The sequence below is a fragment of the Pinus tabuliformis genome, chromosome 3_1 (assembly GCF_031772625.1).
Source record: "Pinus tabuliformis cultivar Carrire ecotype Pingquan chromosome 3_1, CPIR1, whole genome shotgun sequence".
In the NCBI taxonomy this organism is placed as follows: domain Eukaryota; kingdom Viridiplantae; phylum Streptophyta; class Pinopsida; order Pinales; family Pinaceae; genus Pinus; species Pinus tabuliformis.
Window position 1 is genome coordinate 759239730 of NC_142301.1, and position 26203 is coordinate 759265932.

The 26203-nt window shown below is 38.7% G+C and overlaps 1 protein-coding gene across 1 annotated transcript in view; it reads right to left on the bottom strand.

Moving 5' to 3' along the window:
• Positions 1 to 2151, bottom strand: part of LOC149189602 (lysine histidine transporter 2-like) — a 70003-nt gene extending 67852 nt beyond the window's left edge. Inside the window, exons 1-2 of the mRNA XM_089413246.1 lie at positions 2007 to 2151; positions 1215 to 1598 (exon numbers count right to left, since the gene is read on the bottom strand). Coding sequence (XP_089269372.1) covers positions 1215 to 1598; positions 2007 to 2059 — 437 coding nt within the window. The 5' untranslated portion in view covers positions 2060 to 2151. The remainder of the gene's footprint in view (positions 1 to 1214; positions 1599 to 2006) is intronic.
• Between the last annotated feature and the right edge of the window lie 24052 nt (positions 2152 to 26203).

Sequence of the window (26203 nt, forward strand, 5' to 3'; positions counted from 1 at the left end):
GTATAATTGTGTCTGACGCCCAGCAGCTAATTACCTTCAAATCCAGAACCATATGCATGCCACAACAGAGATTGTTTTGCCTGTAGATGGTCTTGGCCAGCCAGGCCAGACTGCAATGGGGCATCATTTCACTAGTGGGGTCGAAATCCACCACAGTTAAGGCACTAATTAGTAGGCATAAAGGTGAATCTAAGAGTCGGCTCACAACAACAGCCAAAATATCTGAAACAGAAACTATATCTGGGGTCTCTACAACCAAAATGATTTGCTTCAAAAGTCCACAAATTGGAGCACTCGATAGTAGATACCCTCCATCATTAACCATTAGACATGGGTTGCTTGCTTTATGTTGGGTGCACTGAGCACTCAAAGGTCAATAGATAATAAGCGAATTATAAAAGCATGGATAAACAGAACATTAAAAATGCAACCCTTCCACAGCACATTCTGGGGCTTTTCTAACTTCATCGTTGGTTAAATATCTTTAGCAGATATATGTTCTTTAAATTTCTGAATAACCATTCAAACTGCACTTTGGAATGACTTACTGAACTCTTGCTGGCAACCATTTTCAGAAAAGATGACACCAGAGCTCCTAGCATTTCCAAAGGCCGACTCTGATCATGTTTCTATACGACAGCACAATCAGAGACTAAACCTCTGTAGACCATCTTGCTTTCTCTTTAGAAAATAACTTAATTCCTTCCTGCAGAGTCAACTCAGAGAACAAGACTCTGTATACCTTCTTGCTTTCTCTTTAGGCACTAGCTTAATTCATGCACAGTTAAATTAGAGAACAAAGCTCTGTAGAGAATCTTGCTTTCTCTAAGCAAAAAACTGATTCTATACGCCAAGATTAAGGTTTTATATAGTAAATTCTTGATTCTTTCACAATCATATCAGAGAACAACCTCTAAAATGGTTTAACTTATATTCAAAGTGTATCCTAATCTATACCCGGGGATTGAGGATTTATATAGCAGAGAGAAAATTCATGATATAGGATAATTGAGAATAAGGATACGAAGTTTTTATTATCGGAGAACAAGACTCTAAAAATGGACTAACTTACATACAAAGCTTATTGTAGTCTGCAATTTGTTATATCAATAGTTATTATAACGGTTCAAAATAAAAGGGAAACAAAGATTCAGGCAAACCCGAAACTATATTGAAATACAACCATCTACGGCACCAAATAAACTTAAACTCACCTTAGAGACATGACTCCTGCTGCAAGTGAAATCCCGGCTATTGAATTGAAATTTGGCAACTGTGCCAGGACAAAATGAATGGATCCAAAGATGGCTATCCAATAAGACTGTCTGATCTCATGGCAGGAAGGGCAAACCAAATCATGAAACTTCTTCAGTGATTTGCCACCTGTGACCATGTAAACTATATCCACCCCCACTTCCACTATCAATTGTTGAGGAACAACAATCCATAGACCCAGTTTCTCCCCAAATGCCTGTTGCCCAAGCTCATGATACCGATCAAAGCGCTTCCCTGGAACCATTTCATGCATTTCCACCATCTGCCAGAGTGTGTATAAAGTAATTGCCCATGAAAGCACCAGAACTGCCACACCTGGTCCCCTGAACATCAAACAGAAAAATAACAACAGTTATCACCTATGAATATCATATGGGCATAGACTCAACTTAACCCTGCTTTAAGAAGAAGAGAAAATAAGGATTAAAAATAACTAGAGGTGAGAAGCTCATTCCAGGATAACATGAATTTATGTTCTATATAGTATATATGTAGGACTTCTCTTATGTGGGTAGGGGTCTTACAGGGAGACAGGGCAGACACAAAGCACATTTCAACCTGCCTGCGCTGTAAAGTCCCCTACCTTGGCTGTACCTAATAAGTATATGCACATGCATAGTTGTCTGTACACAGAAGAATTGTGTGTACAAACATACATACCAATGTTTATGCATACACCCAGATCTTAAAGGCAAGGCACAAGAGATATGATAGATCAAAATTGAACTTACCATCCAAGCCATGTCATTGCAGAAGGCAAGCTGAGGACTCCAGCACCGACCATTGCTGTGACATTGTGGAATGCTGCATACCACCAATTTCCATTTCGAGAAGCTGTTACAGGAAGCCAGTCATCTTTGCTTGCCTCTTTCTCGGCGGTCTGCAAGAAAAAATCAACAAAAAACCAGCGGATTCACTTAAAAAAACATTTCACCAAATAATCAAGAATGCATGGTTCTTTTTGTCAAATGGAAGGATTTTAAATATTCTGCTTTCAAACTTTGCGAGTTTAATGTCATCATGTTTTTTTGTTTGACTCCCTTGAATTGAATGAAAAGTTGCCACAAGCAGCAAAGTTCAAATTTCTCACTTTTCCTGTATCATAATGACTTTGAATATCAATGAACTTCTCAACAAGAATCAGGAAGACAAATGTGCACTAAAAAAACAAGAGAGTACCACAGATTGCTGCACACTAATTTAAGGTATTTTGACGACGAATTTGACAGAACGACCCAGAAACATCACATAAAAATGCAAACGGAGCTTTGCATGATGATGAAAACACAGAAAATTTCAGCACATATCATATTTTAACGCTGCAAATCTAGAAAACAGGAGAAACACTGAAGCAATAATCGTTGAGGCGATTGAAAACTGTAACGAGCTGGACCCCTTTGACCTATATGCATGGCAATTAAACAGTGGACATGGAAAAACTTGCCTCTCTTCTCCTTGAGCTTGCCATTTTAAAGATTGCAGAGCTTCTTATCAACCCTAGATCAGGATTATCAGTAGCTTCTAATCAGCTATAACTCTCAATGACTCTCAACGATGAGAAACTGAAAACTTCAGCCAGAACCTCAATCCCTGAGAGAATAGTTGAGCATGAGAATCTTTGAGAATTGTGAATTTGAAAATTTAATTATCATTGGTTATTTTTTAATATATACGTTAAATTTGTTTTACGTATACCAGACACTTTGACTTATATTATAAATGTATTTATTAACTGTCATAATAGGATAAAAAATAAAAAATGTGTATCAATTATATTATAAATATATTTATTACCTGTTATAATAGAATTGCAATATTTCAATATAATATAATAGAAAAGTTATATATATAAACACATAATTATATTATAAATATTTATTACGTGTTATAATAAAATTGTAATATTTTAATCTAATATATATAAAGAGAGTTATAATAGAAGTAGAAATTTAGTATTTCAATAAAATAAAAAAATTAAATATATATAATTGTCTTTTATTATTTATATATATATACAATTTGAGTGGGCTTAATGATTAAGAGCATATGTTTCCTCCTAAAGGTTACAGGTTTAAAACTATAGAGGTAGAGTATATATGTCTTTGTAGATTTAGTAGTCAAATCATTGCGGGGAGGTGGGTCCCTTGTCCCACAAACAAAGAAGTCTCATACACCAATTTGGTGGCTAGCTTCCGTGACCTTAAAATTGGAATATATATATATATATTTCAAAAATATTTAACATCTAAATATATAAAAGAAACATATGTATATTACAAAATATTTTAACTGTTTTAGAAGGGTGAGAGTTAAGGTCAATGTAACATTATTCAAAGGCACAAAGCAATTACAACAATATTTCTCATGATCATGTCACTCAAACAGAATTGAAATTTAGTACATAGAATTTAATACCGAATTTTATTTCAAAATTTTAACTATCGATTTTTTGTTGAACTTTAAAGTCATCAAACTTGAACACGAACATGAACCAGGTGACTTAGATGACACTTGTGCGCACTTTGTTAGGGCATTCTTTTGTAACAATAACATTTATTGAACACTATGGGTGTTGATGTGTTTAATGAGATGTTGTCCACTTATATATATATATATATATATATATATATATATATATATATATATGTGAGTACTTGATTGTTCCACTAGCACATGGCATGGAAAAAGAAACCCACCAAATAAAGGTTTTCCTAAGTCTTATGATTCTTTATTGGATTTTTGTTTTAAGATAGTGCTTGGTTGTTGGGCATGTGTACATTCATGTTAATCTTAGTTTACATTAGAGAAAAACACCCATTAACTTAGGGGTTCCTAAATTTTGGCATAGTGTTAGTTGAATTATGCACCTTGAGATTTGTGATGGTTTACTTGAGTGGATGAGATGTTTTATTGAAGAATGCTCCACATGTTCACACTTTCCTAGAGTACCTTCATCCTTTGATGGTCATTTATGGTTGTATATAGTCTAACCCTCCTACATTGGCACACTTTCCTAGATTTCCCTCCTCTTTTTCCAAATGAGATGCAAGGTTTGGATTACTTTATTCTTATCTTTGAGAGCATCCCACCTTAGGTGCACATTTATCTAGGTCACTCCAACTTGGTATCTAGCTGCAAATCTTTCCACTCTATTATGTAAATAGGAATTTCCTCTGTGGGCTCTCTCCTCATAGTAGGCTGCCCCTCTCCTCACTCAACCTCTCTTTCTTGGCATTGTGAAATTTACCTCCCTAGGGAAAATAAGAGTTATGATGTGTTGCAAGGGCTTCTCTCCTCCTAATCCACATTGCCTATAAGTAGCTAGATATTGCACAATACGTGGCTCGTAAACTAGCGAAAGGGGCACCCTACTCAGGAAAGAAAACATCGATTGATGTCTCTTCCAAACTCTTGCCACTACCAGCTTACAAACACCAATTATGCACCACTTTTTTCAACCACCACCTGCACCAGCCTGGCTTCAGACCCCAACCCAGAGGGCGATGACACGACCTCCACCGAATACACACACAACTTCAAGAGGATAGGGCTACAACATCCTCCCAACCCACACCCAAGGATGACAGTCACTATGTCATTTGAAGCAAGGGACATCCCACAATGCTATACATTGTCTTCCTCCTAGTAGACTTTTAAACCACACCCAAGTCCACCAATACTTGGTAAGGATAACATCACCAAACCAATCACACTAGTATCAGAAAACAACATACACTCAAGAAATTACAAAATAGATAATTCAACCTAATCCCACAAAATTTATCTCCCACCAAAGAAAATTCAGGCCAAATTCCCTTCAAAACCTACACCCTACTCCACTTCCAACTTAATAAAGGAAAAAAAAATAGGAAATTCCCATCTTCCCTTCACAACCCAAAATAGGAGGGAGGAGGTCCCTTGGAAGGATTGGAGAAAGATTGAACAACATAAAGACACTACAAAAACATGTTCATTTCCAAAATAAAAGTTACCTAGGTAAGATTGAAGGAGGCTTTGTCGCAATTGTCTGAGCTACTTAGTAAGCTTCTATTTAGTGTCCTGCTCCTTCAGCTATAGACTGTATGTTTCACAACACTCTTAGGTGAGGAGAGTCACCACACTTTGCAAATTTCACTACATTTGTTTAACCCTTTTCCCTGCAACACCTCCTTGCCATCATTCATTTGGAATTCACACAAAATTTTCTCCAATGCTCTCTAGGTACCAACACCCCACTATTAAATAATTGCATGCATGTATATTGTTAATGCCATTCTCCTCACATGTGTATATATGCTCCCCTAAGTCCTTTGACATCCCTTCATACAGCCCAAGGTTGGTGGAGTTATTATCGTTTGGATATAAGTATTCATAAATATATAAATTTATATAATTCAAGTGGGTATGGTATAAATTAAAAAATTAACACACACACACACACACATATATATTAAAAAAATAATAAATGACAACCAAATTTAAAAATTTATTTTTTAAATTTCACCATTCTCTCGATCACATGTGTAAAGATTCTCTTAGGGATTGAGATTATGGCTTAAATTTTTAGTTTCTCAACATTCCTGGAGAGTTATAGCTGATTCAAACCTTATGATAATGTTGATCTAGGGTTGATAAGAAGCTCTGCAACCTTTAAAATGGAATGCATGAGTGAAAGAGAGGAGGAATTATCAGATTGAATGAGGCTTTTCCATAATTATTTGAGTTGATGAGTAAGTTTCTATTTAGTGTCACACTCCTTTGGCTGTAGACTATATTGTTCACATTCCAAGTCGCTCACTCGTGAGGAGGAATTACTAGACTTAAACTACCCCACCACCTACAGACATTGTTCTTCCTTGACACAACACTCTCAGGTGAGGAGAGTCGTTGCACTCTACAATTTTCACTAGATTTTTTTGACCCTTTTCCTTGCAACGCCTCCTTGCCAACCTTAATATAGCATTCACACCAAATTTTATCCAATGTTGTCTGGGTACCGACATCCAACTATTGAAGAGTTGTAGCCATGTATAGTGTCAATTCCTTTCTCCTCGCATGCGTAAATCAACTCCCCTCAATCCTTCAACATCCCTTCATCTAGCCCAAGGATTGTGGATTTATTATTGTTTGCATGTTTGTTACATATGGTGGGGGTGTGTTGTCACGTCCCCCTACCTATTGGTTATGGGGGGTGGTGGAAACCCGTCCCCTCTCCCTCTCCTTCACCGCTAATCACCCCATCAACGGAAATAGAATCCAACTTTAAAATAATAATAATAATAAAATTGTTAATTAATAATTAATTAAATATTCATGTGTAATTAGAGGTGTATGAGGGATGTGTACTCTATGGCCTTGAGGAAGATAAGGTGTTTATGTACTTTTGGGATCTTGGTCACATGAAAGATAATCAAGAAAATATATATGGTATCTACCAAGGGATTTTGTTAGCCAAAGAATATCGAGTGGACACACTTATGGTTATGGGATATTCTCTTGTAATCCTGCATAATTTGGTCAAATGCTCCCTCCCAAAGGAGAAATCTATGGAAACCATAATGAAAAGAATTAGGAAAATTATAGAAGTTATCCCATCTAATGCATATTTCCATGTCCTGAGAGCCTTCAATTGAAAAGCGGAAAAGTTTGCTAATGAGGGGTATAAATTGAAGATAGGTGAATGAAAGATTAATGGCCAAATCAAGCCTGTTACAATTCCCTAATCTCAGATCAAATCTATTAAAAATATTCCCTATTAGTGTTATGTGCCATAAATTTTGTGTTATGTTGGTGCAGTTTTGTAAGGTATTCACCTACTAAACCCATTTTTTTGTTGCTAAGATATATTCTCCTAAAAAAATCATGTATTATTATTGAAAAGGAAAAAAAATTGGAAAATTTTGATAAATTAGCTTTGTAATACCCGATGTATTTGTTGTGAACTGAACCTAGAATAATATAATACAAATACACTTTTCTAGTTATATTTGTGTGTGTGCGCGTGTGTGTGTGTGCGTGTGCACCTGTGTGTGTGGTTATCTTTAAAAAAAACAAAATTTAAACAATAACCCTTGTACTGATAAAAAAAAAAAAAAAAAAAAAAAAAAAAAAAAACATTTGATAACATATATTTTTAACATTTTTTTATCAATCAAAATTGAATGAAACAACAGTCCACTGGGTCTTAGATAGACGATGATGGGGTGCTCTATTAAGACACTCCTTGATGTGATATATTGGACATGTTGAAGCTATAGTCCTGCCAAACTTACAAAAAAAAAAAGAATGAAATAACACAAATTAATTTAAAATCACAATTTGTTAGTGGTGGTAATACAATTGGCAAAAAACATGTTGGCAAACCCTTGTATATCTAAGTAATTGGAAGTTCAATCCAGTTAACATATCTCACCAACAGAACAAAAAAAAAAATAAATTATAATCTTACATGCTTTAAAAAAAATTAATTAATTAACCAAAAATACTATTCCAAAATCACAAACATGTCTCACCAATAGAACAAAAAAAACACAATTTATGATCTTACACACTTAAAAAAAACGTTAATTAATTAACCAAAAATACTATTCCAAAATCACTCCAACTTATATTTATAATTAAATTAAAAAAATAACTCTCTTTACAAAATTACTTAAACATATAATTTTATAATCACAATTAAAAAATTACTCTTCAACCAAATTTACTTAAAATAAAAGCTTAAACCCACCTTCATCATTTTAAAAATGTAATTAGAATAAACAAACCAAATTATAAATGAATTCTTAATAAAGAGCTGAGTGCGAGACAAGGCGATGATGATAACAAATTTAACCATAACTATATTAAAGGACTTTTAATGGTTAACGAATTTTACCTATATTAAAGAACTTTTAGAGCTTAATCAAATTTTTTTGCAAAGAAAAAATTGAACTTTTTATTAACCGAAATAAAAAGTTACATGGTATATGCATAAGCATTCATTTTTGTTGTATGATTTGTAGATCATAGAGCTCACAGGATGTAGGTTATACAGTCCTGTAAAAAATACATGAAAATAAACCACTGATCTGTTGCACAGGCCTCCTCTATGAGGAAAACAACCCCTTTGTTCAGTTCATAACAGTAAAACCAATTTGTCCATAGGATTGAAAAGCGTCCAAATAGTTGTTGTATCTTCCCGGGCCTCATCGAAGAGGAAAACAACCCAAACAAGAAGAACAATGAAAATAAGAGTCTGAAATAAAAACAATAGCAGACACAATCTAGAGCATGTGAAAAATGAAACCACACCAGAATCGCGATCTGGTATAAAGACATGGAAACCAGTAAATAAAGAGCTATGAATATGGTGGATGATGCGACACATGATCTTGCCCTAGTCCTCATCCTCTATCCTCCAACTACCCATATCTTGTTGCAAACCCACTTTAGAAAGCTTGTCTGTTGCATCATTGCGATCCCTGTAGATGTGGCAAAGAGAAAAAACATTAAAGGAATACTTTAGATGTTTTGTCTCTTCTAATAATGGTGATAAAATGTAATTCTGACATCTGCTCTCTCCATTGAACCATTTTATAGTGTTCATTGAGTCCCCGAAGATCTGAACCGTGAGAATGTCTAGGTGAATAAGCTAGCAAAGGAGAAATTTGAGAGCTGATAGCTCCGCAAAATTGTTTGTTCCAGTCCCCAGCCCCATTGAGGCTTTAAGACATTTGCTTTGATTTATGTGAATTACCAAACCTGCTCCAACTCTATTGTTTTGGGAAGCCCCATCAAAATAAGCCCACGGTATTCCTTCCTTGATGTGTTCCACTCTAGATATCCTGGAGGAGTTTTCTTTAACAGGCTCGGGTATACTTGCATAGACTGAAGTACATTGGATTGCAATGGCCTCATAGGGAGTATACTTATCCATAAAAATGCAGCTGTTCCTTGCTATCCAAATGCCCCAGGCTATGATAAGAGGCAGATTCCACATGTTCCCTTCCGGATATCGCTGCCACCATCTTTGCCAGACTTCTGGAAAAGAATCACCTTCCCAGGATACAAACTTTTGAAGCAGTCTTCCGACCTCCATCCACACCTTTTTAACAAGAGGGCAATCTATAAATAGGTGCCTTATTGTTTCAGATTCATTTTTACATAAAGGGCATCTCCCAAGTCCTGTCTTATATCTGGCCTGAAGGATGTCCCATGTTAGTACCTTCCGCTTGAGTATGCACCAGAAGAAAAGTCTAGTTTTTGCAGGAATTTTTAACTTCCACAAGAGTTTGGCCCACTAATCCGGGTTTCCCTAACCTTTCTTAGACATAAGGAACTTGTATCCATATTTTGGAGAGTAGGATCCGGAGTCGGCATGAACCCACACCAATTGATTCGACCTTTCTCTCAGCCTCACATTTGATCTGGATAGCTCTTGGATAAAAACATTCCATTCTTCCCACCATTGTGGCATCAAATCTAGGTCCCTCCCTGAGAGCCAAGCTTGACCCCAAAAGGTGGAGTGACATTACTTCTTGATCTGATTGAGGAAGTGAATTCCTTTTGAATCAAGTTGCATAATGAGGTCCGGGGATAGAGCAAAGTTTTTGTTACAGCCTACCCATGGGTCCTTCCCTATCCGGATGTTCTCCCCATTCCCTACCTGCCAAGACAAACCTTTCTCTATGATCTTGAAAGCATATATGGTGGTCTTCCAAACAACTGATGCATTCCCTTTTTTCTTGTTTGGACTTCTTATCCAATCTTCTAAAGGAATAGGGTCGATATATTTCCTCTTAATCACCATCGCACATAGGTTCTCCATCTTTATAATCCTCCATCATGATTTCGCTGCTAACGAAGGCCCGAAAACTGTGATATCTTTAATTCACTAACCTCCCCATTCTTTGGGCTTTGCCACCTTCTCCCATGCTACCAATGGGAGAATTGATTCCTCCTTAGACCCTGCCCATAGGAATCTACTGCATATCCTTCTTATTTTTTCCAAGATGCCTTTCAGAACCCATGTCAAAGCTGCCTAGTAAACTGGAATTGCCAAAATAACAGATTTAATAAGGGTCAATCTTTCAGTTCTTGAGAGCCACTTAAAACTCTAATGTGTTATTCTGGCTTCAATTTTTGCTAATAGCCAGTACCAATCCTGCTTTCTATAGGCATTTGGTTTTAGCCAAAAACCCAGGTATTTAAAAGGATCATCGAGCTTACGAACTTCAAAAGGCAAGGCTTTTGATATTTGATTTATTTCTTGTCTATTAAAACCTTCCAGAATCAGCTGGGATTTCCCTTGGTTCACTTGCATTCCTGTAGCCTTCATAAAAAGGTCTAAGATCCTCTTAAACTCCTTTATTTCATTGATGTTTCCATTACTGAAGAGCAAAATGTCATCTACAAATAAAAGATGGGATATAAATATATTTACTACCACTTCCAGTCCTCTTATGACTCCTTCCCTTTTTGCTTTCAACACTAATTGGCTCAGCCCTTCAGCAACCAGTAGGAAGAGAAGTGGCGAAAGGGGGTATCCCTATCTCAGCCCTCTTTTCCCTTTGAGAAAAGAAGAAGCAACCCCATTTATCATCATCACAAAACTAACACTTGTTAGACATCCCATGATCCAATTTATGAAATCAACTTTAAATCCCAGATGTGTTAGTAACATTCGGATATATATCCAGCTTATTCTATCATAAGCCTTGGAAAGGTCAATTTTCACGACTGCTCCTTTCCCCTTCTTCTGTTTGACACTGTGGATTGTTTCCTGTGCAACCCCGATTGCTTCATGGATCTGTCTACCATCCAGGAACCCAAACTGTTCTTTTGAGATGCATCTAGACAAGATAGGTTTTAATCGGACAGCTATCACCTTTGCGATTATTTTGTAAATGCAATTACATAAGGAGATTGGTCAAAAATCTTCAAAAGAGACTGGGTCTTCCTTTTTTGGAATTAGGGCTATGAAAGTTGCATTAAAAGGGGAATAGGTAGTCCTTTCCTCTTGGATTCTTCAACCACATCCGTCACTTCCTGTCTAATTTGTTCGAAAAAATGTTGAAATAGTTCAATTGTCCACCCATCTGGACCAGGGCTCTTGTCCCTTGCCATTGATTTGATGATGCTCTCCACTTCCTTCTTCGTGACTTCTCCCATCAGATCCATTGCTTCTTCCTCATCCACATAACGAGGGAAACTTTGGGTTGTCCTGATAACTTTAGCCAGTGAAGCTTCCGCTTGTCCTGTGAAGAGCTTTTGGAAATGGCTTATCCCCATCTATGACAGATTTTCAAAAGAGTTTGCTTCTCTGCCTTCTTCATCCTTCAATTTCCAGATTGTGTTTATATTCTTCCTTCCTCTTGCATAATTTTGAAAAAACTTGGTGTTTTCATCTCCTGCCTTCAGCCATATAGCTCTACTTTTCAATCTCCATTGTTCTTCTCTTGCTAGAAGGATTTTACTCCTTTGACCTTCCAATAACAATATTCTATCCCTTTTTTCCTGAGTTTCATAGCCATCTGACTTTCCAGGTCTTGTAGCTTCAACCCAATTTTGCTTAACTCTTCATCATGCTTTTGTTTCTTTGCCTTCACCCATTTCGCTGTTGCTTTTTCAGGCGCTTGAGGTTCTCCATGAAAAGGAATGCTTTATCCTCTGGATCGCTGGTCCTCGTCATTCTCCAGGTTTCTTTGAAAAGATTGTTATATGAGTCCTCCTGCAGCCAAGCGGGATTGAATTTAAAAGGGGGCTGCCAGATTTTTAGGAGGTTTGGAAAGCTCAAGCAGTATTGGAAGGTGGTCCGAGGTCCCTCCCTCTCCCACCCATTGACGGAAAGCTGGAACCTTTGTTGCGACCTCTTCAAATAAGAGAAAACAATCCAATCTTTTTGCTATTCTATATTACCCTGTTCTTCGATTCCTCCAGGTGGGCCTTACTTTCAACAGGTTAATATCCACCAATTTGTTTGAGCTAAGGATATTGTAGAAAAAGTCAGATAAGGAGTCTTCACTAGCAGTGGGACCCCAAATTTCAGCAGCTCCAATTGAGAAATTTAGGTCTCTTCCTACCACAAGATTGGGGTTTCTCATAACCGATTTGGAAAGTAATGAATTCTAGAACAGAGCTCTCCCTTGACACGGTCCATATATATTTACTAACAACAAAGGGGAACATAGTTCTAAGGAGTGGACTTCCATCCCCATTACATGATCCATCCCCCACGAATTTTGAATTTTAAAATTTCCTTCCTTGAAACCCATGGCTAAACCTCTAGAGTGACCTTTGGCGTCCATGGCCTGAAAATTCCACCTCGGCAGGAGGATTGAGAAAGATTTTGTGACATCTTCTCCCCTACCCAAAGTTTCCTATAGGAGGAGGAAATCCGAGTTGTACTGATGGATAACCTCTTTGAGAGCCAGTTTTTTAGGTTTACTGGCTAAACCCCTACAGTTCCAAGATAGAATGATCATTTGTCAACCTCAGCACAGGGCTTCACTGCTCTAAGCACCTTAGAAATAGACATTTGTTTTCCATCTACAATGTCTATCTTAGCTCGAACCTGAGCCTTTGACAAATTAGTTTTCCTACCTCTCACTTTCCGCTCACTAATCTGAGAAAGGTCCATTCCCAAACCCCCCACAGCCCCCCATGGTGGCGGTTTTCTCTCGCGAGATCTAAGGTTATAATGGTTTGAGCCAGGGAAAAGATCTTCCCTCACACCCTCCTCTTCACCCTTAGCCAACTCACGGTTCAAATCTAGATTGGGGATAGAAGTAATAATGCTATCCACATGAGTGTTTTCAGAACTAGAAATAGGAAATATAATATTCTAAGCACTAGAATGACAACTAACAGATTTTAACGAGAAAGAAGGAGAATGAGAAGGAATGTTAGAGTTCAGTCTCATACCCTTAATGTTGACTGAGTAGGGAATAACATATGCCTCTGTAATAGCCTAGTCTTGCTCCTCATTTCCTTGCGGCTGAGCTGGTAGATTATCAGTAAGGGATCTTCCTGCGTTTTCATGCCCTCAGTCTTATCCTCCTGAGGCTGATCAATTTCAATATGGCCCGTCCCCAAGTCCTTAGTCTGTTGTGTCCTTGTCTCCTCCATTCCGGTCGTTCCAGTATCGGCCTTCCTTTGCTTCCTCCGTCGCCTATAACCCAGCAGACATTCTTTTGCCAGGTGTCCATAAACATGACACCTATGGCAGCGAAAGGGAAAATGTTCATAATCAAGAGGTTGAACATAATTAAACTCCTTGTATTGAAGCTTAATTTCTTCTGCTAAACCTTCCCGCGGGGTCAATCTTACCAGGATCCGAGCCATCGCCTTTTCCTTCGTCTAAATGAAAGACATGTCTGTTTCCAAGTATGTGCCAAGATGATTCCCAATTGATTTAAAGACCGATTCCACCCACAGGAATGGTGGAAGTCCAGGCATACAGATCCATATTCGGATTTCATCCACTTTCTTTCTCTGCACATCAAACAGAGGATTCCATCATTTAAACAGTACTAGGTGGTTGCTGAAAGCCCAATTCCTCTCCAAAACCCAGTCTGCTACCTCTTTCTTCTCAAATTTCACCATAAACCATCCTTTCGCCATTGCTGTTACCTGGATTTCCTTATTGGGTGTCGATTTCCATTGCTGTAAATCCCAATTCTGAATGAACTGGGCTGAATATTTCTTCCCCCTTTCCCTTCCCACCAGAGTAAGCTCTGCCACTTCAATGGCTTCATCAATCTTTACATCCATACCCAGGACTAGATTTGCAACAATCTCCTTCTTCTTGATTATTTTTGGCTTTTTCCTCTTCTCCCCCATCTGCCTCTTGGATGACCCTTCCTCCCTGTTCTGAGTGGATGCTTCAACATTTGCTAATCCTTCCTGTTGTGTGCTTGCACTCATCCCTGCGATGATGAAAAGGTTCACTCCTCCCTCCCTTGCTTTTGCTGACCTGCTTTCTAACCCTTCCTCTAGTGCCTCTAATACCACTATTCCTCCTTCCTTCCCCCTTTGCCCAAGACCCCTTCCAAATCCCTTGGCTTCCTTCCTTAAACTCGATCCCCCTTCAAGCCCCAATTCATCAATCCAAGATAAATCTTTGGGTTTTCTTGGACCCCATAATTTCAGTTCCTTCCTTGAAGCCGACGGCTGATCCACCTCCACAAGCCCTAGTTCTGCCTTTGGCCTAAAACCTGGCCTTCTTTCCTACGAATTCCTTAACCCACAACTGATAACTATATCCTCGAGCCCCCCAGAGTAAAATTGACTAAGCAGGTGTGGGATCTCATACTTACATGAGGGTTCGTCGGAGCATCACTTTCTCTGCCCCTGCCCACTGAAATGTCGCCTCCTAGTAAAGAGAATTTGCTGAATCTTTCTGGCCGCTCAAAAAAGCTAGCCCTAAGCTCTCCTCCAGCAAGCCTAGGGTTTTCTTTTGGTTCCAAGCCACCTCTGAGCCTGCTTTCTCCTTCCCAGAGCGTCCAGCTGGACAAATATATTTTTCAATGTTCTGTTTTGAGACCTCCAAACCCCAAACCGAAAAAATATCTCTAGGTTCGGGATCTAAATCAACAACATCACTCGGTTTGACCATTTTTTTAACTATCTTACGCTTGGTAACTGTTGAAATCCCCAAAATGAAAACGGTCCGTTCCTATTACCTCTCGTCGTGCTGTTAACAATCACGTGCTGCTCGGGGAAGGCGGCAGCGCAGCTTAGTAGGTTTCCTAACCTCATAAAACTTCCAGCTGCCATTATCTGAGGGGAGGCATCAGACGATGCCTAGTTCCCAGAACTTCCATTTACGGGCACTCCTGTTGTCCTTGACCGCTCTTGCGCACGCCACCTGCAGCCCCATTCCTACCATGGTCCACTTCCCGTACACCTCCCTGTCCTATTCGCAATCCCCTCGTCCTCCACCTGCAGAGCCCTAAGCCCTCGGCCCTGAACCCTGCATAGCTCCAAACCCTAGCTCCCTATTGCTCCTCATATTGTCAATTCAATCTCCAACATCTAGTTAGTTTTTCAGAAGTGAGTGCTTAATCAATTGTATTATATCAAAATTCAATTAAAAAATTACTTTTAATAATAATATTATTTTATTAATTTTATGTAAAATATTAATTTATATATTTATTTAATAATATATTTAATTATTATATAATTTAATGAAAAATATATTATATTTTTTATTAATAATTTTAAAATTAAAAATATATATTATACTTAATACAATGTAATATTAAAATTTTAAATCTATAAATTTAATTTTAATTAATATAAATAAAGTTGTTTTTATTATTAATATAAGTAAAATATACATTAAAGTGATTATATGAGGTGATTAACCCATAACAAAAAATTTAAATGTTAACGAATTAACATAGAAATAACATTTACATATTTATTAGCTTAAACGATGTGTAGTAATAAATATCATTAAAATTTCAAATCTATAAACTTAATTAATATAAATAAAGTTGTTTTTATTATTAATATAAATAAAATATACATAAAGTGATTATAGGAAAGGAATGATGAGGTGATTAATCCATAAAAAAAATTAAACTTTAATGAATTAACATAGAATTAACATTTATATATTTATTGGCTTAACGATGTGCAGTGATAAATATTTATTTTTCAATCTCTAACATATAGAGAAAGAAATGGGTAAAGATTTATATTAAAAATTAATATGGTTATAAGGTTAGAATTTTTATATATTTAAAATTATTCATTTTCTTTTTTGTAAGTTTGAGATTGAGTACATAGGCTCAATTCGAATTCTCAAGCTGGTATATCATGGTAATTTTTTTCCCAAAAAATTTCTATATCGAAATATATTTATATTCTATTTTCACTATTTTTTTATTTGATTTTGACTAGCTTCTTGTTTTCTTTCGCAGAATACTTTTGCCTTTCTTCCCAACTTGAATCCAACTCATTTTTTTTTGCTAGTTCTGATGACTCGCTCTTCAGTGAGTGAGCATTGTTAATTTTAGGATTTCCCTCATCTGCTTGTCTAACCAAGAAGTTATTTTTTCAGCGTTATTCCTTATGATATTATGAGGGGATCCATCTTTCACGTGAGTTTGCTATATTTCCACTATTGTTGAATTTGGAGGGTCCTCACTAACACTCATTTTTTCCCGATTGGTTATTTCTACCTTTAATGCATTTTCTTTTATGATGCCTTCTTCCTATTTATCTTCTACTTCTTTCTTATCTTGAGGATCTTCTTCTTTGTATGTCATATAATGCTCGCTTTGAGTTCCTTCCCACCATTTGGGTTTGTATTTATTTTTCTAGACTCTGTTGTTGTACAAATGCTTGGGGATATTTTTTATTACATGCTTAGTCTCATAACATGCTTTACATCGAAATAGAACATTTCATAATTGATCATTTCAACTCAGACATATTCTGGAGCTGTTATAAATACTGAGCGGGGGGCGGGGTGAATCAGTATCTCATAAATTTCAACAATTTAAGTATTAAAACAATTAACCAATAACATCACATCAAATGAACACTATATATATATATATATATATATATATATATATATATATATATATATATATATGTGTATGTGTATATATATATATATATATATATATATATATATATATATATATATATATTGACATTAACACGGATTTGAAAGAACGGGAGCTGCCGGGACTCGATCGCTGGAGCGATTTCTCTCTGCAAGATCCGAGATGGGAAGCAACGGAGTGCATATAATCGACGCGACAGACTACACAGGACGACATGCAGCCAAGACTAGCCTCGATCTCGGCCATCCCACCTTCTTTCCCGCCAGGGAGCTCACGGCTTCTACAATCTCTGAGAAAGCTCAGCTTCTGGAATCCTTCGAGGCCTCAGGTACATATATAGTCCACAGATCATTAGAGGAATATGCAATCGTCTCTAGCAATGTTTCTGCAGGGTATTTCTTTCCCGGCCTGGCACAGGCTGGCCTTTCAGCCCCTCCAAGGGATACAGATGTCATTCCTGGAGATGAAAATGCAAAAGGCTTGGATAAGATGGGTTTTCCCATCGGATCCAGCGCTGAAAACAACAGAGGCCGACTGCATGAAGTGGATCTGCACCTGCCTGCTGTGAACAGATACAAAATTTCCAGATCTGGACTGGATCTACCCAATCCGGTCAACAAGCAAAAGAATCGCCAAATCTCAAGTGCCCTGGAACTCTGGGCTGCGAAAGGCCAGCCGAACGGGGATGCGCAACTCTACAGCCACCCGTTACACTGTGCTTTCAAGAACCCTGCCTCGGTAGTGAGGATGGGACCTGTACAGGCACTCTTCACCGATCTGATCCCCCAGATCCCAGAAGGGGCTATATGGCACGAGGATAACCAGAACACAAAACAGAGGAGAACAACTCCCATAGTCTCTGTGGCGGCAACCTCACCAGATCCACGCTTTCAAATCAGTATAAAACCCCCCTCTGGGAAAACAACCCTAATCTGGGTTCATGCCTCAGATAGTGTCTCAAATCTGAAGAAAAACATTGCCAATCACATCGGCCTCCCGGAAGGATATCAACATCTGCTCTCCGAAGGCAGATCGTTACAAGATCACAGAGCAATTGGATTCTACAACATCAAGCCAGGATCTAATATTATTGTAAACATGCGACTACGGGGAGGTGCAGCAGCCAGTGGCCCACGAAAACAATCAGAAGGGGGCAGTGGATCTAAAGCAAAACACAGCCCAGATCCACATCAACAGAGCAAAAGCGAAGGAACATCTTACAAGCATATTCTACAAGGGGGAAAATCTTCCTCTACAACCCCACAGCAGGTCGGAACAGAACCCAGCCCATATATCGTGGAGCAACTGAACTATACACCTGAACTAACAATAGACACAGCAGAAGCAGAGGAGGTACGTAACATTTACGAAAGACAAGCCCTCATCTGTCGTTTCAACGGTTTCTGGCCAAAACCCATGGACCTGTTTCATTGGATTTTCACAAAATGGTCTCTTAATTGTGACGTCATGCTCTGCTCCAAAGGCTTTTTTATAGTCAAACTTCCTTCAGAAGAGGTCAGGGCCGCAGTTATACAGGAGGGACCGTGGTTTTGGGGATCTTCAGGACTCTTCATTACACCTTGGACCCCAGAGTTTGACGCAAACACCTTCATTGTCTCCAGGGTGCCAGTGTGGGTACGACTACATAACCTCCCTGCACATTTTTGGGACCAAAAGACAATCGCATGCATTGGAAACTCCTTTGGCAGATATATAAAAATGGATACCCAGCGAGTGGAAGATGGAATCTACACTTTCGCACGAATCTGTGTGGAAGTTGATCTCAGCAAAGGATTACCGGACCGCATAGTACTGAAGCATAAAGATCACTGCTGGATGCAAACAATAGATTATGAAAACACAACATTCCGATGCAGAATATGCCGGCAGACAGGGCACCTTCAAAATGCCTGCCCAGAATCTGGAAAAAAAAAGGGTGGACATTCCCCCCACCAGACCCTGAGGAAGAGGAAGAAGGTGAGGAAGAACAACCCATCCCAAATGAGAACAGCCAAGCAGAACCGCAGGAACAAACTCCACAAGTGCCCATGGAATCGCAATCGGAAAAGGCTTCCGACACAATGGAACTCAGTGGAACCAAAAGGCAGCATAAATCGGACACCTCGGACTCAGACAAGGAAAACCCTCGACCTGGTGAGGAAAACCCATTTCAACTCGTTCCCATGCATCCCGCTCAAGGTGAGTGGCGCAAGGTAGAGAAGAAAAAGGGGAGGAAAACTTGATCTTTCCCCCACCAGGCATCTCAGTGCTCCAGTCATGGTTTATTATTCACCAGTTTTTTTTTTCTTCTTTGTATTTGACACTTGTGTCAACCATTTTTTGTCAGGCTTCACAGCCTTGTCTTTGCAATGCTTCGGCATCTATAAAATGTAATTTTCAAAATTAATGGAAATTACGATTTTTTCTAAGGGAATATATATATATATACAAAGGAAGATACCACTTCTAGTTTACCAACTATAACCAGAAGGACTACAACCTCAAGATTTACCAGGTCCTACTAGAAGGAGACAACAACCTCTTGAAGGAAGCTACAACTTCCTTCCCTAGCACCACCCTCCCACCCTATCGAATAAAAGATAAAAGAATATAGTCTTTGGAACCTATAACAGGGACAATGGCCCATTACAACAACACTCAAATAATTTCAGTTCTGCTACAAATATGACCACAAGAATGCTTCAACAAGTGCTCCAAAAATATGCTTTAAAGGGTCTTCAAGATTTGCATCAAAATGATCCAATAATGCTTCAAAGATTCTTCAAACTCTGATCCAAAAATCTGCTTCAAGAAGGGTTATAAGGTATACACAAAAGCACTCTCTAAAGTTTGCTCAAGAATGCCTTCAAAAGCTACTTGAAGGTGCCTTTAAGAATGCTACAAAAATGTCTTCAAGTTTACTTCAACAATTCTACTTCAAGGCGATTCAAATCTTATTCAAATGGTTTCAATTTTGCTCAAAATAAAAGTGTTCTTGAATACCCCATGTCTACTCCACAAATGCACTTCAAAATGTTATCTAGGTTTAGAGTTTGCTCCAAACTCTACTTGAGGAATGCCTTCAAAGATGTATGAAATCTGCTCCAAGATAAGATCAAAGCACAACTCAAAAAACTCTTTCTTTCCTCTGTCTTAGGTGGTTGAATCTCTTTCCTGAAGTTGACATATCAGAGGACACAAAAGAGGGCCAAAATTCTAGCCTCGGGGTTGAATTTTGCAGTTTTCATAGTCCATTTCTCCACAAGGCCGAAACCCACAGAGGGGATGAATTTTGGTTTGCTACAGGCCTAAAAGAGGTTGAAACTGTGAGTTGTAGAGAAGCCAAAATTCCTCCAATTCCTGGTTAAATTATTCTCTTCAAAAGGACTTGTGATTAATAGGTGTCCAAGTAAATACCTAATGATAGACTTCAAATGCATATCAAAATATCACCAAAAACCATAACCAAAAACCTTAAGCCAAAAAGAGATAAAAATAAAAACATATACTTTTTTATCATATTTTCATTTAAGCACAAAGCCTAATATATTTTATCTTGCACTGCTCTTTGGATCTCAGATGAATCACCAAATTCTTCCCCCTAGAATGCCAAAAATTGGTGTATAAATATTGTTTGAGGGAGCCCTAATTTGGGGCCAACCTAAACCTTGAAAAGACACATCTATTCACTAGAGCCGACCTAAACCAATTAGGGCCAACTTGAAGCAGGAGGATTAGACTTTATAGACACACACACACACACACACACACACACACACACACACACACACACACACACACACACACACACACACACACACACATATATATCATAATGGCTCCTTTCTTGGATACTTGGACATGGGTAGATTGATTACAAATTAGGCCTTCTTCTAAGGGCAATGATGAACCTTTGAAACTATGGATTCTTGGGGCATGAACCCATTCATTTGGGGAATCAATATTTAACCTTCAATATTTCTTCAACCAAGATGACCCTTAAGGCATGCAACCTATCACATGAAATGGTTTCATGATGGTTATCAATCTAGTTGGACATGCATCCAAATCACTAAATTTTTGCAACCATATTTTTTTGTTTGTTTGTCAAGTTGTCTTTGATCCTCCAGGCTTGACCTGTGGCTTGAGGAGCCGCGATGATCCAGAGATCAAAATTTTGCTCAAAAAATGAAGGTTCCTAGAATATTTCAAAACCAACTCAACACACAGTGTTCATTGTTATGATTCCAACAACTCCAACGACACTTGAATCACCTCAATCCGATGTTGTATGACAAAGTTATGATGTTCTGATCATTTGGCTCAAAAAATAAAAACTTCTAGGTGTGATGACTGGGCTGCTAACTCTGTAGTCTGTACTATTGGCGTCAGCATGCCTACTTGGTGAACTATCAACCAATCACAGCTCACCAAGTGTCATTATCGTACAGGTGCAGGTTGTTACAATTTGATTGGTCGATGAGATTTTTGGTGGCCCAATGGGAAGTTTCCATGTGCCCAACCAGGGAGGCTAGCACGTGGCACCTCCACATTGCCTAAAAAATTGTTAAGGGTTGGAAGGCCTCGGTGGGGATTGAACCAATGACCTGCCACAACACAACTCCACCCTATACCATCTCGCCTACACCACATTTCTTAACCTATATGATCTTTGCATCTATTTAAAGTTTATGGAGGAGGAGTCAAGTGGTGAGCCTTGGCCCCTAGTTGTATCACACCTATAAAACCATGGCAGAGACTGCAGTGGAGCAGGGACTAACCCTTGGTCATCACACTAGTCCATGGGGTCATAGGTGGATAGGGGGAGGGCCTGGCAGAGAGGGCTAGGAATTAATCCTCGACCCTCGGTCACAACCACTATGCATAGAACAATGGCACGGGTGAAAAAGAGGAGAAGGGCAGGGACCAACCCCAACCCTTGGTCATAGAACCTCCCATAGGACCCTCCACACAATTGGAAAGGTGCTACCAGAGCGGGGCAGGAATTCAGCCCCAACCCCTAATGCTATGGCACACCATATGACCGACGTGGAGCTGAGTCCGATGGGGTGGAGTTTGAGGCTTCTCCCTAGGTCATGATACTAGCACATAACCACCATCGAAGGTTCAAGAGCTAGCATGGTAGGGGTGGGAGGTTAGCCCCGACCCTTGGCCACATCATCCTCCATGCGACCACCGCCCGACGAGAATGGTGCCAAGGTAGGTGGGGGAAAACTGTTGGCCCAAGCCTCGGCCTTATGGCACCATATGGCCTTGTTTTTACACTTAGCGGGTTATTGGGCAATTAAAATAGGTGAAAAAATGCACCTATTGTGGGTAAAATCGTCGCTTCTTGAATGGTTTAAAGGGTAGATTTGTTTCTCAGTTTGTAGGTTCAACCAATTTGGAGGATGAATAGTAGAGGAAACTTGGTAGAGCCATAACTTGACGAGTTTTTGGTCTTTTTGAGTCTAAGAAGAGCCTAGATAGGGTTTTTGGGCATTCTGAATCCATTGGTAACCTCTATTTACTAGTTGGAGCACTTCTAGAAGGAATTTTTGTAGGTTTTAGTCTTTGAGTGTTAGGGACAATCAGTGGTTTGAAGCAAATTTGAAGGCTTTTTTAGCATGGAGAGGACATTGGAGGGGTTTTCCAGCGTTCATATGTTATCTACAACAAATGTGACTTCTATGATGCAACTTTTTTCTCATTATGTGTTTTGATGGTATCTCTTTTTAGTACTTCAATGTGGAGTTGTTGTACATGTTATGCTCATTTTTAGATGGAGTACAAGGTCTTGATGTGAGAGACATTTTCATGTTGACTATTTTATGACTGACTATAGGTGGTCATACTTTTTAGAGTGAGAGTTCTTTGTAGGAGAATGTTTCTTTTAAGGTGAAACAAGACACTCATTTTGTCAACACATTTCATGTCCTCTTTATCACTAAAATCTGTGGAGCGGTTTAGCTGTGTTAGTAGGCTTGGAGATATAGCTCAGGAGGGGTGAACTCTGTCATCAAATTTTATTTTGTCTCTCTTCCTGATTGTATTTATGTGTTACATGTGGATATGTTTCTTGTTTAAAGTTCATATGAAAACTAACTCGTCACCCTTGAAGAAAACATAAAAATTGTTTACATAAGATCGATTTTTGTTTACTTGCAAAGCGTCAGAGGATGGTAAGTTTTTAGGAAGGAGAAGTTCCCCTCCAATTTCAAATCATTTGGTATCGAAGTTGGTTCTAAACAAGTTGCAGGTATGTGCAAGAAACTTCAATTCCAAGAGCTAGAGGAGATTAACTTGTCTCTTCAAATGGAGAATGTTGAGCTAAGGAGATTGCTTGAAGTTGTGGAGGAGGAGAAGAGGCACATGCGCCTTCAGTTGCAGCATGTACTAGAGGAACAAGTTGGTGAGAGTTCCAGTCCAGAAAAAACAAAGAATTCCTTCAAGATGAATCTAATTTGTGGGCATGGTCCAACAAAGGATAAAGAGGTCATGCAATCGAATTCAAGGAAAGCGACAGGTGGCAAAGAGGATACTGGTATAGTTCCTAAGGCATCCTTCAAAGAAGAATAGATGCAGAAAGAGAACCCATAAGCCTAGGAGAGGCAAAGATTAGGTAGATTGTTTTTTATAGTTTGCTTGCTTTGTAAATTTTTAATACTTGTTGTTCATTCCCTGTTTTCGGTACTTTGTAAAGTGAAACAAGAATAATCAATTATTTGCAACAAGTATGTATTTCTTTGACATGTCATGGTTATGTTGGCTTTTTATTGAGTCGTTGTTTGAGGAATTTTGGGATGAACATTGTATGTTGTCCAAAATGTCTACAGCTGCGTCATGTACTCACTAATACAAGTGTTTCAAGATGAAGCTTGTTGTGAATGAACTCTTTGATAAAAATTGTATAGAAAATGACTATGTTTTTGTGGACAAAGCCAAATGTGTCACTGAATTATTGTAGCTAGAGTACCTTTGTGTACAAGTGCAATTTGAGGGGAGTAAAGAAAAATTTGAATAAATGCACGACAAGCATTGAGTTGCTTCTGATTTCCAAGATGGAAAGTCATGTTTTTCTTCAACAAAGAGGAACTTCAAGATGAAGTTTTTTGAGCCATGAAAGATGGTTTGGAGAGAATGTTTAGATTCCATCCATCGATGTTTTTGTTCTTGCATGGTTATAAGAATTGTGGCTTGATTCTCGACAGGAAGGTAAGGACTTCATGCAGAAGATAGGTGGAGTACCTTGATTGGAGCTTGAAGGCACCAATTAAAATAGAACATAAAGAATTGAGATTGGGAAATTTTATGAGATTTTTCCTTATTTTGTTTGCTAGGAGAAGATAAACTTTTGGAGTCCAAAAGTTCCTAGTGGGGAGGTATGATTTGGAGATCAGTTTTTTTCTCAAAAAATGAAAGTTCCCAAAATATTTCAAAACCAACTTCAATTCGTAGTGTTCATCGCTATGATTCCAATGACACTTGAATCGTCTCAATCCGATGTCGTATGAAAAAATTGTGATGTTCTGATCGTTTAGCTCAGCAATTAAAAAATTTGTAGGTGCGCTCACTGGGTTGATGACTAGGTAGTCCTTATTGCTGACGTCATCATTCCTATTGGGCATACAATTGACCAATCAGAGCTTGGCAAATGTCATGATCATATAGGTGTAGGTTTTCACAATTTGATTGGTCGATGTGATTTTTAGTGGCCCAATGGGAAGCTACCATGTGTCCCAACCGGGGGTTGCCACATGGCACCTCCACATTGGCTAAAAATTTGTTAAGGGCTAGAAGGACTCGGAGGAGATCAAACCAATGACCTACCGTAACACAACTCTAGCCTATACCATCTCGTCTACACCATGTTTCTTAACCTATAAGATCTTTGCATCTATTTAAATTTTATGGTTAGGAGCCTTGGGAGGATGGGTTGGGCAGTGAGCCTAGACCCTCAGTCGTATCACACCGACAGAACCATGGCGGAGACTGAAATGGAGTGGAGACTATCCCCTAGTCATCAAACCAGTCCAGGGGACCATAGGCGAATAGGGAGAGGGATCGACGGAGAGGGATAGGCATTAAGCCCTCTGTCACGACCACCATGCATAGAACCCTGGTGCGGGCGCATCAGAGGAGCAAGGAGGGGACCAACCCCAACCCATGGTCATGGAACCTCCCAAAGGACCCTGTGCACAATTAGAAAGGTGCTATCAAAGTGGGGAGGGGATTCATCCATAGCCCTTGATGCTATGACATACCATATGACTGGGGTCGAGCTGAGTGGAGTTTGAGGCCTTTCACCAGGTCACAATACTAGCACGTAACCATTGACAGAGGTTCAGGAGCAATAACCATTGGTGGAGGTTCGGGAGCTAGTGTGGTGGGGGTGGGAGGTTAGCCCCGACTCCTCGCCACATCATGCTCCATGCGACCACCACCCGATGGGAAAGGTGCTAAGGTCATTGAGGACAAACCATTGCCCTAGCCCTCGGCCTTATGGTGCCATGTGGCCTTATTTTTGTGCTTAAGGGGTTATTGGGAAATTAAACTAGGTGATAAAATGCACCTATTACAAGTGAAATTGTTGCCTCCCGAACAGTTTAAAGGGTGGATTTGTTGCTCAATTTGTAGGTTCAGCCAATTTGGAGGATGAATAATAGAAAAAACTTGGGAGAGCCATAACTTGATAAGTTTTTGGTCTTTTTGAGCTCAATAAGGCCCCATATAGGGGTTTTTGGGCATTCTGAATACATTGGAAACATTTGTTTACTGATTGGATCCCTTCTAGGAGGACGTTTTGCAAGCTTTATTACTTGAGTGTTAGGACAATCAATGGTTTGAAGCAATTTTGAAGGCTTTTTTAGCATGGAGAGGACCTTGTAAGGGTTTTCCAACCTTTATATGTTATCTACAGCACCTGTGACTTCTATGGTGGATCTCTTATTTGTATTTTGTCATTATTTGTTTTGAGGAAAGATATTTGTAGTACTTCAATGTGGAGTTGTTGTACATGTTATGCTCATTTTCAAATGGAGTACAAGGTCTTGATGTGAGAGCCCTTTTCATGTTGACTATTTTATGACTAACTATAGGTGGTCATACTTTTTATAGCGAGAGTTAATTGTAGGAGAATGTTTCCTTGAAGGGGAAGCAAACCACTCATTTTGTCAACACATTTCATGTACTCTTTATCACTAAAATCTATGGAGTGGCCTAGTTGTGTTAGCATGCCTCGAGATGCATCCCAGGAGGTGTGAACTTTGTCATCAAATTTTGTTTTGTCTCTCTTCTTGATTTCCTTTGTGATTTACATGTGGATATGTTACTTGTTTAAATTTCATATGAAAACTAACTCA